Source organism: Lipotes vexillifer, unplaced genomic scaffold (assembly GCF_000442215.2).
Source record: "Lipotes vexillifer unplaced genomic scaffold, Lipotes_vexillifer_v1.1 scaffold1467, whole genome shotgun sequence".
NCBI lineage: Eukaryota > Metazoa > Chordata > Mammalia > Artiodactyla > Lipotidae > Lipotes > Lipotes vexillifer.
This window is the reverse complement of record NW_006783896.1, coordinates 151,247-166,857: the sequence shown is the minus strand read 5'-3', so window position 1 is coordinate 166,857 and position 15,611 is coordinate 151,247. Positions and strand designations below refer to the sequence as shown.

The 15,611-nt window shown below is 43.6% G+C and overlaps 1 protein-coding gene across 1 annotated transcript in view; it reads right to left on the bottom strand.

The window, feature by feature from the left end:
• The window catches only part of MTMR10 (myotubularin related protein 10), a 41,833-nt gene that overhangs the window by 7,694 nt on the left and 18,528 nt on the right, over positions 1–15,611 (bottom strand). Inside the window, exons 6-12 of the mRNA XM_007456418.1 lie at positions 13,928–14,018; positions 7,573–7,756; positions 5,550–5,637; positions 5,380–5,468; positions 2,892–3,022; positions 1,698–1,767; positions 1,032–1,102 (exon numbers count right to left, since the gene is read on the bottom strand). Of these exons, the coding sequence (XP_007456480.1) occupies positions 1,032–1,102; positions 1,698–1,767; positions 2,892–3,022; positions 5,380–5,468; positions 5,550–5,637; positions 7,573–7,756; positions 13,928–14,018 (724 nt within the window). The remainder of the gene's footprint in view (positions 1–1,031; positions 1,103–1,697; positions 1,768–2,891; positions 3,023–5,379; positions 5,469–5,549; positions 5,638–7,572; positions 7,757–13,927; positions 14,019–15,611) is intronic.

Here is a 15,611-nt window from a genome sequence, read left to right as displayed (position 1 = left end):
GTGCTTCCACTGCAAGCGGTGCAGGTTTGATCCCTGGTCAAGGGAACTGAGATCCTGCATGCTGCAGGGCATGGCCCCAAAAAAAAAAAAAAAAAAAAAAAAGAAAACACATTCTAAAATAAAGTGTTAGTAAAATGCAGGCTCAGTATCTCTTCTGAGGCATTTTACATGGCAACAAATGCATGAAGTGAGCTAAGTAGCATCCTGGAACAGGATGAGAACACCACTGGCTGCGAGAGGTGCGGGTTCTCAATGGCTGGCTCTCCATGCGTCTGTGAATTACATATACGCTGCCGGCATGAGCTAAGGATTGCTGGACAGTGACTTACTCTTCTTCTTTTCCCCCTAAGGCTTTTGTCACTTTACTTTGTTAAAGTCAGTTGAATTTGACAGTTGGTAAAAATACTTCTGTAAGCTTCAGTAGCACAGCATATTCACGAACTATGCATGAATATATTATAAAATCAGGTAGCTTGTGGATTATTAAACTTTATCCATAAGCTTAAAAATGCTATTAGCTATAAAGTTATTTAATATACAATTATCCTTTGCTGAACTGAAAGATTTTTTTTTTTTATTGCCATCTATTCCTACCAAACACTAGACAAAATTCACATTGCTGGCTACTCAGTTCAGTCCATTTCTTGATACCAAACTGTTTCTTTAAAGTCACAATCTAGCATGAGCCAGAGGCATTTCAACTAAAATTTGTATGAATCAGAAAGATAGCAAGATTAGAGAGAAAGGATGCTCTGCCGAGATTAATACTCTGTCTGAATCCAATGAGGGCTGTGACCCACCCTTGCCATAATACCGGAAGGCAGATTTAACACAGGGCAGAAAGTCTGACTCCTTTCTGTTCTTCTGTCTGAGGTCTTTGTGCCACTGTTTAATAATGTGCGGGATCTGAAGTGTATCTCTCTGGTGGCATGCAGTAAGTAGGAGACGGCTAAGATGCATGTAATTACTTGGGTGTGGATCTCCAGTCAAGATGGCTGGCCGGGGGACCAGTGTTGTCAGTAATGAATTACCTTGTAAGACTACAGACAAACGCTTGCTTTCCAGCATATACACAAGTTCTGCTGAATGTTTAAGGAATACCCTGGAAAGAGAAACGGAAAAATACTGTTAAAAACCAAATTTCCACTACGAATATATTTTTTAAAGTACGTGAAGTCAAGCAAATCTGATCTTTCACGATACATGTTTATATTCTCTATAACCTTTTGGAATTTCTTCAGTACTTATACGATTCATCAACAGAGTACAGTTTGATTTTTATATCAGGGAAATTCATTAACCTTTGTTGATTTACATGACATTCTTGACATCACCGAACTACAGAGACGGGGAAGAGATCAGTGGTTCCCAGGGGACGGGGATGGAAATGCTGGGGGTGGGAGCCTTGGTGACGGAGCAGCTCTGCATCCTGCCTGTGCTGGTGGTCACGTGAATCTACACACGGTAAAACTGCACAGAAACACACATGAGAGCACGTATAAACTGGGGAGACTGGATAAGAACTGTAGTTTGAACTATTGTTGGTTTCCCGGTTTGATAACCATAGTCTACTTAGGTGAGCCGTTGCCACTGGGGGGCTGGTGAGGAGTGCATGGCTCTGTAATATTTTTGCACCTCCTGTGACTCGATAATTATTTCAAAATAAGTTAAGAGAAAAGGAAAGCAGTTGTACAAACCTTACATATTCTAACCACCGTGTATTTTCCAGTGAAGACAGCCATTTCTCTTCAGTTTCTTCAAATGGTTCTGTAATTAATATAGTTATACATATATAATTATACACACACACATATATATAGGCATATAACACTTTTAGGCTTCTTAAGCTTATTTTTCATGATCAAATTGAGAGCTAGGTGATACAACAGTTTTTAACATTTAAAAGCTGGCTTTAAGAAAGTGTTACGCCTTTGCATTAGTCATAAAAACATTTAAGAAGGCACGTCACAATTCTGTAAGAAACAAAACAAAGCGTTCCCCAGACCTCCATCTCCTTCCCTGTGGCTCTCCCAGGGAAATCTTGGAGAGTCTGCCTGCCTTCGTCCCCTAAGCAAGCGCTTAGGTGACCCCGGCCCCCTCCTCAGCTTCCTCCCCGTAGGCCTGCCCCTCCCTCCCTCCCTGCTGCCAGCGCCCGGTTCTCATGTCCTTGGTGGCTGACCCCTGCAGGAAATGGGGCAGCTTCCTGGCGGGGCCTGTCCTGGCCTGTCTCGAGGTGTCCCTCGCCTCACGCTTCAGCCACATGCTGCTCACGGGACTGCTGAAAGACACAGTCACTGTGTTTCTTAAGCATACCCCCTCCCAGCTCTCCTTCCAAGCCGGCGCCAGTCCTGCTGCCCGGTGACAAGGGGCTCTCTCTGTGCACACTTCACACCAAAGGTGCTTTCAAGTGAGTCATCCCTCCAGGGTACATTGAAAGCACCCCATAAGCATCTGCTCTAACAGACATATGGGAACTCTGAGGCTGCACAGATTATAGCATGGCTCTGTTTGAAATTCATGTCAAGTCACGCATCTCAAAATATAACTGAATACATTAAGGTCTTCGTAAGTTTGTCTGTGAGGTAGTAGGCTGTTCTACTGAGCAGACGCTTTTACAGAAGCATCCTACCAGACCTTTCACGATCTGAGAGTGACTTAATTGGTACACTTTTCCTACAAAACTAAAAGCAGCTTAAACTTCATTTTCTAAGAGCTTCTGACATTCTCATACAATAATAATTTGTACAAATATTTCAACGAGCCTCTACTTAAATATATACCTATTTCTAAATTTTTAAGTAATGTCACTTTTCCTAACATGCCTTATACAATGCCTCATATAATCACCCATTCATTATTTACATATATATATAAAATAGAAATGAAGTTACCATTGACACACAGTTGCTTAAGTTTTACAAAAGCTGCCTGTATTTCTTGGATATTGGGCAAGGTTTTATCCAAATCTGATTTGTAGACATCACTCCTCTGTGGATGACTTTTAGTTATGGCATTACAAATCCTAATAAAGACAAAATCCTTGAGTCACTACTCATTCATGTATTCAACACATATTTTTTGAGTGCTTGCTGTGAGCCCAGGCACTGCTCTGAGGGCTGGGGACAGAGAGAGGGACATGCAGTCTGTGCTCTTGGTGGCGGGGAGGGGGATGGAGGAGAGATGACAGGCCGTGGTGAACACTGAGGGTGATAGAACAGAGTGGATGCAGGTTAGCTCGGGTCACGTGGTGAGAAAACGCTCCTCCGTGACGATGATACCGGAGCTGAAGCCCAAATGGCCAGGAGCTGTGCAAAGACGGGGGACAGTGTTCCAGGCAGAGGAGCTGCTAGTGCAAAGGTCCTGTGGTAGAACAGAAGCCTGGCTGTTGGAGAAACCTAGCGAGGACCAGTGGGGCGATGATGACGTGTCTGAGGGAAAAAGGGTGGAGATGAGGTTGGACAACAAAGAGAATCTGTCCTAGTTACAAAGAATAGAATAGCTGAAAAAACAAAGGGAATTAAAGTAATTCTTTGCTTCATAAGTTAAATAATTAAAACTGCCACTGGTTCTAAGGTTTTCTAGTTAACAGTGTTGCAGCCTTGCCTTTCATAGCAACACTTCTGACGGAGCACTTAATCAGCGACATGTCCACAAGGCAGGACAAGGTAGGACAGAATGGACATTAATCACTAATGTGATTAAAGCAAAATTTAAATCCACGAGAGAACACGGACCTGTGGGACTGCAGTCACCCTCTCCAGAAAACTGAAGGGTCATTTGAGGGTCACTTGATAGTTATTTGCTTCAGCAAATGTGGCTGTCAGTTATGGCACTGTGGAAAAAAACAGACGACCTGGCTGTCCCAATAACAGACTGTGATACACAATTTCTGAGGCTCTCTGAGCCTGTTTTCTAAGATCTTTTCCTTTGTTCCTCATTTATTGGACAACTATTGAATAAATATTCAATTGCAGGTATTTCCTGGGTGCTGAATATAGCTGAACAATGGTGTGCAAAACAGACACAGTTCTGTCACCTCACGGTCTCATAAGGACAGGCAGTAATCAAACTGTAACACACACGTACAATGAGAAACCAAAATAACTGTTAAGAAGAAAATTATAGTGATATAGCAAATGTGTAACTTGAGGCCAGATCTAATTTGGGAGACAGGGGAAGGCTTATCTTAAGGAAGTGATGTCTGAATGCAGGTGCAGAAAACGAGCGAGTACCAAGTGATGTGTGTGTGTGTGTGTGTGTGTGTGTGTGGCAGGGTGTGTGTGTGCGCGGAGTGCTCATTGACTAGTGTGAAGAAGGTGGCCCAGGAGGAGGGGGCAGCACAGCCAAGGAGATACTAAAGACCAGCAAAACCCCAGGGCGGCCGGAGCCCAGAAGGGACAGGGTGTGGTCCTGGATGAGACACGGGAGGAAGGACGAGGCCCCTCCAACACACTGGCAGAGGTGGAGCTGGGGTGGAAGGAGAGGGGTAAGGTTTCTGAAAAGTGAAGGACAGAATCTGACGACGGACTGGACGTGAGGGGAAGTGAAAGACAGGCATCAGGATGACTCCTCGGTTCCTGAGAGCAGGCTGGGGTGGGGTGGGGGCAGGGGGCATGTGGTGCCCATATACTTGAGTTTGGTTTTGAACATGAATTTAAAGGGTCTTTGAGACCTCCACGTGGAAAGTGTCAACTTAGGTTGGAGATATAAACCTGACAGTCACTAAAGCCACTGATGCAGATGAACTTCTTTCAGAAGGGAATATGGAATGGGAAGGGGAGGTGGCCTGAGACAAGCTCTAAGTCATGCCTGGAGACAGGAGGACGGGCTGGCAGGGGCATGGAGTGCAGCGCGGACGAGGAGCTTCAGGAGGTGGAGGGGGGCAGAAGCCGGGGCCCGGGGAGAGCCTGGCCAACAGCGGTGCCCACTGTGTGAGGACGCCTGAGAAAGGCCTCCTGCTTCACCAACACGGAGGTCACTGGGGACTTCGGCAGATGACAACAAACTTGCTCACGGTAGCCAATTACACCACTTTTAGTTATCGTGACTTGCCAGACCTAGGACACACTGAACTACAAGAAAAATCTGATTTGTCCTCAAGTGTCTCAACTGGAAATCACTGCACTTTGAAAGTTCATTAGAAACAACCTTATAGAAAAGTGTCAGCAATGTAAGATCTTCAAGTGTCTTTATAAGCCAAAGTATTAAACTACATTTAATATAACTTAAATGTTAATTTTAATATACTCAATTTTCTCCACAGTAACTCTTGGATGGAACACACGGTGCTCCCCAGCTGTCTTTAGCTAGTCGGGAGGCTACTGTACTACTCTATGACAACGAAAGATGCCCAAGTACCAAGGACTGTCTCCCACTCACCTTTGGTCGATCTTCCTCTGCTGCAGCACGTCTTTTATGAGGGCCGTGCGCACAAGAGCACTGCCATTCGAGTGGCTCCAGCACCAGAACTAGGAGAGAAGTAGAGCCTTTACTTAACTGGGTGGAAAAATGGACAAGAGTATTAATGAAATCCAACAGATATCACTTACTGGCATCCTTCTTCCAACAAAAGAATGGGAGAAGATCTTCAGATCTTGGTCTGCTAAAGAACTTGGCACTACAAAGTACTCTGGAAGGCTGGAGAGGAAAACACGAATCGTAATGTAAGAGCCTGTGCTTCAGGCAGGATAAGCGTGCTCTGCAGACCCCACATTTAATTAACGTGCACCCTACTCAGTGGCCGTGCAGTGGGCACCATGGGTGCCACTGATGAGCCTAGACATCTCAGTCTAAAACGCGTGCGATGTGCTCAATGAACACAATCGTTATACTTATAGCAGGGGAACAATCCAAAGGAAGCATCTGAAATATTTTCCAGAATGACTATTAATCAAACATACGCAATTTCTGAAAAACATGTCCATCATCGTTCTCTCGACAGGCTATGGGTAGGAGATACCAGGCACACCAGACCAAACCAAACCAAGCCCACAAATCTCCCGAGAAGCTTCCACCCCCTTCTCATCTCCCCCTTCTCTGTTTCCCATCTCCCAAAGGCAGGTGGACTCCAGGATATGGGTTAGAGAGCAGTTACTACCAGGCAAGCTCACTGCACCTGAAGACATCTCTTTTCCTCCCTCTGCTCACATGGCCAGGTAGGGGACAGAGGCAGGCCCTGTCACAGGCTTCTCAACACATAATGCACGCTGGCCACAAAGTTCAAATTCAAGGGGAAGCAGAGGAAGACTCAAGCCATGTGCCCCCAAGCCCCTTCCTCAGCACTGCACTCCTAGAAGGTCCTCGTACTTTGTTCACAACACTGCTTATCTGAAAAAACTAAGGAGGACTTGAATGACATTAAAACAAAACATCCCCCGAATCTGAATACTAAATAACATTAAACAAGTAAAAAATTAAAAAACAATTTTCTGGTCACTTTTGGAGGATTCTAGGAAACAGCTCCTTCTGAAAACTGGTTAAGTAAAGGGGAAAAAGTAAACATTGATACTGCCTTCCTCATACAAACTGTATTTCAGGTACTAAAGAGCTGCTGAGAGAAGAGTTCGATAAAACTGGAATATGACCAGTAGCAATCCTCAATAAATAATGGATCTGGGCAATGATCCTCACTGCTAATGAATAACCATTTTGGGCAGCTAAACCCATTCTATAAAAGGGGAACTTAGCACTGGGTGGAGCAGGCTGACTGCTGTGGGGCCCACAGGTCAGTCAGCGTCACAATGATGCCTGGAGCCCCCATGATGCCACAGGGGGTGCCCAGCCCACCTGAGGAAGCGTTCTTGCCTCAAACCTGGAACTGAACCTAATTACAAGTGACCCCTGAACAATGCCGGGGTTAGGTGTGCAGACCCTCTGCGCAGCCGAATATCTGCATGTAACTTATAGTTGGTATGTGCTTCTTCCACACCCATGGTTCCGCACCTGCAGATTCAACCAACGGGGATCCTGCAGTACTGTAGTATTTACCGTTAAAAAAAAATCTGTGTGGAAGTGGGCCCACGCTGTTCAAATCCGTGTTGTTCAAAGGTCAGCTGTAATTATTTAAGCCCCTAGAGCTAGCTAACATTTCAGATACAGTAGGCAGAGGAACACATTAAAGGACACCACAGTGATAAACCCAGAAATATCTAGAAAGGGAAAAAGTCCACAGAACATCTGACCTAGTTTTGTCAACAACAACAAAAAAAAGGCAAGTAAAAAAAAGGGATGGAAGGAGACTATCATAGATTAAAAAGCCTGAGACAGATCATGCAAGTTCAATGTGACCTTGATCGGAACAAACCAACCGTAAAAGACACGTACAAGATACGAACGCAAATAAACACTGACTGGATGATTGACAATACTACTGGAATCATTACCAATTTCTTTCAATGAATATTGATATTGCGATTATGTTTAAAAAAAGAAGTCCTTATCTTTAAAACAAAATATTCATTAAAACATTATTAAAAATAAATATTCCACTAGCCATAACTTGAAAGTTATCAATGACAGCAGAGTTTGATGATTACTCCCAGCCATGAACAACACTGTCAAAGCTGGACTTACCAGGTGGATATCATGTAGCCCTCGTTAATGGAACAAACTCTCCACCCAGAGGCACCTGTCCTCTTGACTTCTCTGTCCCAGTCTGAGTAAGTTTCAAACAGAGGAGTTTTTTGGCTGCTGCCACCCCCAGCTCCAATGCCACCGCCGCCTCCACCTCCGGAGGGTATTCCATTAGCTCTGCTGGCTGTAAGAAAAAGCAATAGTATTAATTCTGCTTCAAATTCCCTCTCCTCTCTCTGTGCCTCCTGTCACAAACACACTGCAATGTGGCACCTCTTCCCTGTTTGTCTCCGGTCTCTCCAAAGCCCCCCTACCCATTCCGGCCGTCCTGGGGAAGGGGCGGCCCCCCCCGCAGAACAGCCCACTGTGTCCCGTCCTTGTCCAGCTCGTCCCCACCCTGCAGCACCTTCGATACCCTGTCCTTCCGCTGGCTGTGCCTTCAACGCCTTCACTCACAAACGGGCAAACTTGGCTTTGAAAGGGCTTTCACGTGACCACACTGGACCACTCTTGCTACTACGCTACACAGTTCCCCTCCCTTTTACTGGCCACCTTCTGAAAGGGTGACTGATGCCTGCTGCTCACGTTTCCTCCTTAACTTCCAATTGTCTTCTATCCCTACCCGTTTACGGACACCATTCACAAGCCTCCCTCAACTCCCTACCCCAAGCTATGGCGTAAATCCAAGTCACTGCTAGTTTTCTCCCCACATTTTGCCTGGAAAAATGAACGCATCCAACAATCAACTCCATTCTCAAGCTGTCCGAATCTTTCATCTTTCCAGTGTTTACTTCTTAACCCTTCTCTATGTACGACTCGCTATGACATTCTTGGTCTCCTATCTCTACACGATTTTTCTTTGATAAGGTGACATAGATTCCTTAGCCTTCACCAGAGTGCCAGTCCACTGGAGACTCAGCAGAGGGCCTAGACTGGACCTTCCTTAGCAAGCAGCCTTCTCCACTTGAGAGGCACGGCCACCTGCTGGGAGCATGCGCACAGCCTCAGGAGGGCCTCAGAGTGACCACAGAGAAAGAAGGTGTCCCCACAGGCAGCCTGATCTGGGTGACAGACGCCATCCCTCTCCTGGCCCAGGGTCTCCCCGTGCAGGCTGCAACCACGGCCAGTCTCTCAGCTGACAGCCCGACCGATGTTCTGCTGCACTCAGACCAGCCTGCAGCTGCCACAGGACACACTTCCTGGAATCAGGCTTTCAGGAAGCTACCCTTGCCCCCAGCTGTGCAATCATACTCATTTCCAACTGAATCCAGCAAATCTAAACAGCTTCTCTTAAAGAGCCCTCGCAGGCCTGCCCTGTAACTAAAGTTACTGCCCGTTATTGCCGAACTCCCCCTGCAGCCGTGAAAACCCTTCTTTGTCCCCTCAACATGCCACGCCCGTTCCCGTGGACTATTTACTAAACCTGGTGCAAAACAGGTATTTTCTGAGAACCTACCACGTGTTAAGGCCTGAAAACTGACAAGCGAGCTAAGATTTCACCCCTACTTTGAGGCGCTGGTGACAGCGTGCTGGGTGGACGAGAGCGATGCGGGCGGAGGGGGAAGCCCACTGTGGCTGGGGCTGCAGGCTGGGGTGGGAAGGTCTCCGACCCGAGCAGCTCTGAGCAGAGTCCTGAGGAACCAGCCAATCCAAACGCTCACAGGTGGCTGGTGAGGAGGAGACGGGCGTGCTAGGCAGAGCGGGACGTAAGACGTGGAAGGACGGCAAAGCGCCGAGTAATGAACTACAGCCGAGCGCAGTAAGGGTGCCAGAGGTGGCGGAAGGGAGGCTCGGAAACACGACGGGGCCTAGCCTCTCAACCCGTGCTGCACCAGACAGGAACCACCAGCCACACATGCTGCTTAAATTTCAACTGAAATTTAAATTTAACAAAGATTTTAAAATCAGTTCCTCAGTTGCACCAGGCACATTCAAGTGCTCAATGGCCCCATGTGGCCAGTGGCTTCTCTACTGGACGATGCAGGTGACAGAACATTCCCATTACTGGATGGCGCTACTCTAGATTATAAAGGGTCTCAGGTGCCGGGCTAGCACTTTTGCATTTTATCCTTTAAGTGGCATCAGAATTATAATTATGATGATTCTGATTTTAACAGAGCTTGCTAAAAATTAAAATGCTACTTCTAAGCCCGTATCCTGGTGGGCCACTCTGTCTCAGTGCCTCCTCTGGAGTAACAACCACCAGAAGACGTGCTGGGGAACTTGGGACTTGTGATCTCTCCAGAACACAGAACCTGCATGGAACTTCCAGGCAATTCCCATTTCACATGCTGTGTACCAGAGCATCAAAAACCACAGCAAGCTAGCCAGTACTAGAAAACCTAAGGAATTCATCATATGACCAAATTAAGGGGGAAAAAACCCTCGCAAGTGCAGAAAAACATTTGATAGAGTCCAACACGTGCTCATGATATAAAATACAGAAAAATTTAGCAAATTGGGAACAAAAGGGAATTTCCTTCACTTGATAAAGGGTACTTATCAGAAACACGCAGCAAACATCATCCTCATTAGAACCAGGAACAGAAACACTACCTGCTACCATCATTACTATTCAACGTTGCACACAGGTCCCTGCCATGCAATGACCACCACCACCAAAACACACTGGAACTTTGTAAAGAGCTATGTAAATACTTGGCAGCTCAGCCCTAGCTGGGAGTCCAGACCTGCATACTTTTCAGTGTTCTGAGGTTACAGACTTAGGAAGCTAGGCTGAGAACATGCTCACTGTTTACAAGCTTGGTCCTCTGGCAAAACATATAAAGTCTCAAGATCTAACTAATAGGTGAATTTTTCTGAACACAAAGTGAGAGCAACTACAAGATCTTGTACTGCTTGCTATTTCACAGGTTTTACTTGTTCAGAACCTGTCCATTTCTCAGCAACCAGGACCAGATTTCTGATATACTCAACATCTTCAGTGAGAGCTTATTATGGAATGTGTAGCAGGTACCCAATCTGCCATTGGAAAGTCTGGAAATTGTAATGCTTTTCAGAAAGTCCCAGAGGCCCGATGCCTGTGGCCTGCTCTACTAGTGGATTACTAATAGGGGCTGCAGCAACAGACTGGCCACACCAGTCGTCTTAGGAAGATCTGGCTCCCCTGACAGTTACCTGACTGAGGTTTTAGGACACCCCTCCTCAGCCAACTGAAAATGAAACAAGGTCAGCCCTCCTGACCGTCATTATCTTCTGTGACACAGTTCACAAGTCTAATCCTAGACTGAGTTGAAATGATCTTAGAGTTTCCACTTAACTAGCCCCCTCCATATTTAGAATGGCCTCAAGCAACAGTAAAGACAATAAAAGTTGTCAACAAATGAAAAGAAAGCCTATCGCTCTGATGACACTGCAGAAATGAGAAGTCACAAAGAAGGGCGAAGAAGGGAGAAACAGAACTGCGATCGTTAAGAAGCTCAAGAGAGCGGAGTCAACAAAGTGGTTCGGACAGGAGATTCGGACTTTATGGGCCTGGGGTGGGGCCAACATGGCTGTCTTTCTAAAAGCTCCCCCAGGGATGCCCGTGCACAAGGCTGGTGTACTCCTAATCCTGAGACACGAGGACCAATCACAACCATTTACAGCTACACTGAGAATATTAAAAAAACTGACAAGCAACAAACTTTAAAAATTTCTACACTATTTCAAATGGATTTTGTCCTCTGTAAGTGGTTTTCAAATAAGCATCTAAAGGAAAACCTAATACTAAGACCCATGTTTAAAAAAAAGGATAAAATTACAAAGTAAAATAACGTCACTGAAAATGTCCATCTTCTGCTGTGAGCCTACACTGCACCTTGAGATTATGTCACCACATCTGCAAGCAGGTGTCTGTCATGGAGTGGAGCTGCCAACAATGAGGCTGCAGGTAACCTGAGGTTTTCAATTCTTTAGTCCAGAAGTATAATCTGACATCTTATCAATTTTATAACAAAGATGGATTTGTATTTTGGGGACATTATTTGTCCAATAATAAGCTAACTGGTGAGAACAGCGTCCTCATGGTTTCTTTCAAGTTAAAAGAGCAAAAATAGAACCATCGTTCCTGTTTGTGCCAGGGCCGCCTGCGGTGTCAGTGTGTGGAGTGTCCCGAAGCCTGTGGGTGCTGGGCATCTCCCATACTTCAGGATCCTCACAGAAGTACCTGGATGACTGGCTTTTCACTCAAGTGATGCCGAACACAAAAGAAAACCTCAGAAGGCCTAAGGCCAGCTAAAAGATTCTTAGACAATTGCAGGGGACATCCTCTAGCTTCACATCTTATTTGTGGAAACAGCTTTGTCACCTACCTGCCTGCAAAAAGGACTTCTTTAATCCAGCCAATGAATCAAGGTGTCATCCAGAAGTTCAAGAGTGGATTATTGGGCCTCTTTCACTCACAAATTAATGAATTCTGACTGCAGTGTGTGGAAATTTCAGGCTTCTTTTGCTCTTAAAGGTGCAGTTTATGCTTCTGCAACAGCATGGAAGGATATGAAAGGATGTTACCCTATGAGGAATCTTAACAAAACTTTGGCCAAGTGTTATGTTTATGAAGTGACTGTCAAGGAGGAGGAGTCTGAAGGATGCAATATAAAAAGTGTTCCTGAATATTTTAAGTGATACTTATCAATCGTTATTTTCTCCACAAGCTACATATGAGAAGATACAGAGAAGTGACTGACGGGAATAAGGAAACCAGTAGTAGGAAAGCTATGGACTGAATAAACTGCTATCAACCCAGAGATGCCCACGAGGAACGGATGAAGACAACCGTGAGAAGTAACTGAAGCAGGCATCACGTCACCAAACGCATAATGAAGTTCACGGTACTTGCTGAACATTGTGCAGAACTCAGGGGTCTGTACCCTGGACTGAATCGTTTCTACTAGGAAAAAGGTATCATTCAGAATTGGTCTTGATCATCAACAAATGCAAGTGGGAATCAAAGGCTCTCCCACGACTCTTGTGCCCCTTGAAGCTTTCATCTCAGTTACTCTCTCACAACTCTGGGTGAGAGTCCTGTTGAGGATAACCCTGATGATCACGGTCTGCAGCCTGAAGATGCACCAAAGGAATGTTTGCCTAGCTACTAGTGCGGATCTACAATACTTTATTTTCGGACAATAAGTGAATTTTCCTTATGTTAAGAAATAAACTTTAAAAATTAATTGTATTTTTCAAGCCTAGGTTACAATTAGTTGCACTGTGGTAAGAAAAATTAAATTATAAGTATTTCGTTATCCCATTTCTGTTAGTACCATAAGATAAAAGCTATGATCTTTGCATATCATCTCTATGGTGTTTACAAGTGTACTTATACCATATGCATCTGCAGATACTGTGTATTGTTCCTACATTTTAATGAATTTACAATACAGTGATATTGGAATATACTTTTATTATACAGATTATTTAAATTACTATATATGTTCTGAGGTAACAAAATGTAAAGGACCAGTAAAATTAGTAATTTATAGGCTGCCCGTCCAGACCATGCTGGCTGGGGTGAACGGCCCTTTCACTATAAACGTGTAGCTGAGTCATCTCTCTCCCTTAAAGGCTGGGAGAGCATATGATCCAGCAGGCAAATGGACATGTGGTCACTAACCTACGAGGAGCTAATGTCAGACATGACCTCATTGTTTTTTCTCTAGCCTTTTATGAGGTTAAAAAAAAGAAAATTGGTTGATCAAAATTACAATTATTTGTATATAAAAAGAATGCACAGAATTACACGATCACTTGGAATATTCCTTGGTGATGTCATCACTGACATATATGTGTACAGAACTATTCGCTTTTATAAAAACCGTTTAAAATACACTTGTCTTTTGGATGAATGCTCATCTTCCTTTCATCAATCTTATTCAGAAATATAAAATCAATATTCTGACAATCTTAATGAAGTCCACTAAAAAGTTTAGCCATTTCAGCTTCTGCATGAAATCACACCTTGCCAAAAAAGATCATGAGTTTCAAATATCTTTTAATTTTCTGCCAGTTTTCTTAAAAGATAAGATTACTTTAACTCAAGTTACCAACTAACAGGCGGGGAGGGAGAGGTATCTTCCTTCATCATAAAATACAAGCCAGTGACTACAGGCAAAACTTGACATGATTCTCATAAGCCTATGTTTACAGTTGCTTATAAGTTCTTCCCCGTCACTTTTTAAATGTTATCTGACAAATGTTATCTCTTTTAGTATATAGTGCTTACTTCTCTAACAGTTATGAAGCTAATAATTCTACAATCATTAAAGCTCATGTACTTGGAGGCTTCTAATAAAACATAAGAATAAAATTTAGACAATGTAAAGTTAGTCACAATAGTTAATATTTTCATATTTACCTGAATTGTGGTATTTTTTCCCAACATATTCAAATGCAAAGAGTAGCTGGAGGTCTGTTGGCTGGGAATAATGAGCTATTGCAAGGCATACCTAGGAAAAATTCTACATTTAGAATTGATTTCAACACACTTAGTTAAATGAAATGTACAATAAGGCCTTGAGTGTGGGAGCGTCATCTGGGGCAGGGATTATAGACTTATTTCCATGTTTTCCTGTTGACCTAGAGTGTGAAAGAGCTCCTTAATGCCAGGGATTTCATTCATTGTTGTGCCCCATGACACTGTTTAATCTTTAGTGACTACATGCTAAGTATTCAGTGTTTGCTGAGTTGAATTTTAACAGGAATGTACTTTTATTCAGATAAACAAAACTTGAAAACTAATGAAGCATTCTCCAAAAAGGCAGTGACATATCCACTCCTAAAAAAAAGAAAAAGAGAAGTTTCATTTTTTATGGACTATAATGATTTAATACCATCAATTTGGAAGGCTTACTGTTAGGTATGAACTTTTAATGTTCTTACCTCATGCATTAAAAATCTAAACTTAATAGAAAAGCTACAATTTTTTCTTACAAAAAATAAAAATTAGTAAGAAATCCAGAGGTACATGGGCGGCTCAAAGAGGTACATCAAAAAAACTGTGTTTAAATAAAATGGTTTGAGACTATGCCTATGGTGGGAAAAGTGTGGGCTTTGGAATCCAACAGATCAGGGCTTGAATCCCAGCTCTACCAAGTACCTGCCATGTAACCTGTGTGAAGTCAACTCATCTCTCGGAGCCTCGATCTGCACACCTGTACAATGAAGATAATACCTAGGCTGTGGTGAGGATGAATAACCTTAGCATACACCTGGCCTCGGGAGGAGGGCCACGTGTGGAAACATGGCTGCAATTACCCTCTACTGCTGTTGGAAAGAATGAAAGATACTGCTCTGTGCCCATAAAGCCCTGGACTAGACCATGGGAGAAAACACTCTTAAATGAGCAAAGAAGACAGAAGAAACTGAAGACATATGCAAGGAGAGAATAATAGATGTTCTTACTTCAAAAGATTAAGCATCATTTAGAAGAAAAAGCATTAAGCCAGAATGATATACTCTTAACAGTGAGAAGCAAGAAGTTTAGTTAATTGTTAGTCCATGTCAGATTAGCGGTGTCTGGGGTGGGTTGATGCAAATTCTATTGACTGGTAAGTATGTGTCAGTTGCTTGTTTAAAATATATTTTAAGAGTCTTCTATAGAATAAATGTTTCCTGTCTTACTAAATTAAAACACACATCTAAGAGAACAGAGTTATCATTAGTTTTAGTTTTGACTAAAAACAACAACAACAACAACAAAGAAAGCTCCTTGAAACTTATGTAATACCCTGCTTTTCTTAATGCCTATGGGAGAGCTTTCTATGAGAGTCCCACTGAGGAAATTTAGGAGACAGTGACCTACATTCCCATCCCCTACCTGCTCAACAGTCTTTAAAGCACTTCTTCCAGCAGCAAACTACTGAAATCTACACCTTGAAAAACTCCTCATCACTTCTTGTTCCTCTGGGCACCATATTTAGTTTATAAGCTTTGTTGCACTTTCCTCAAGATTCTTTTTCATTTTTGTCCCATTTATCTACACCATCATAGTCACAGCCTTAAGCCATACTCACCTTATGGCATCTTTGTGGGTTTCCCTA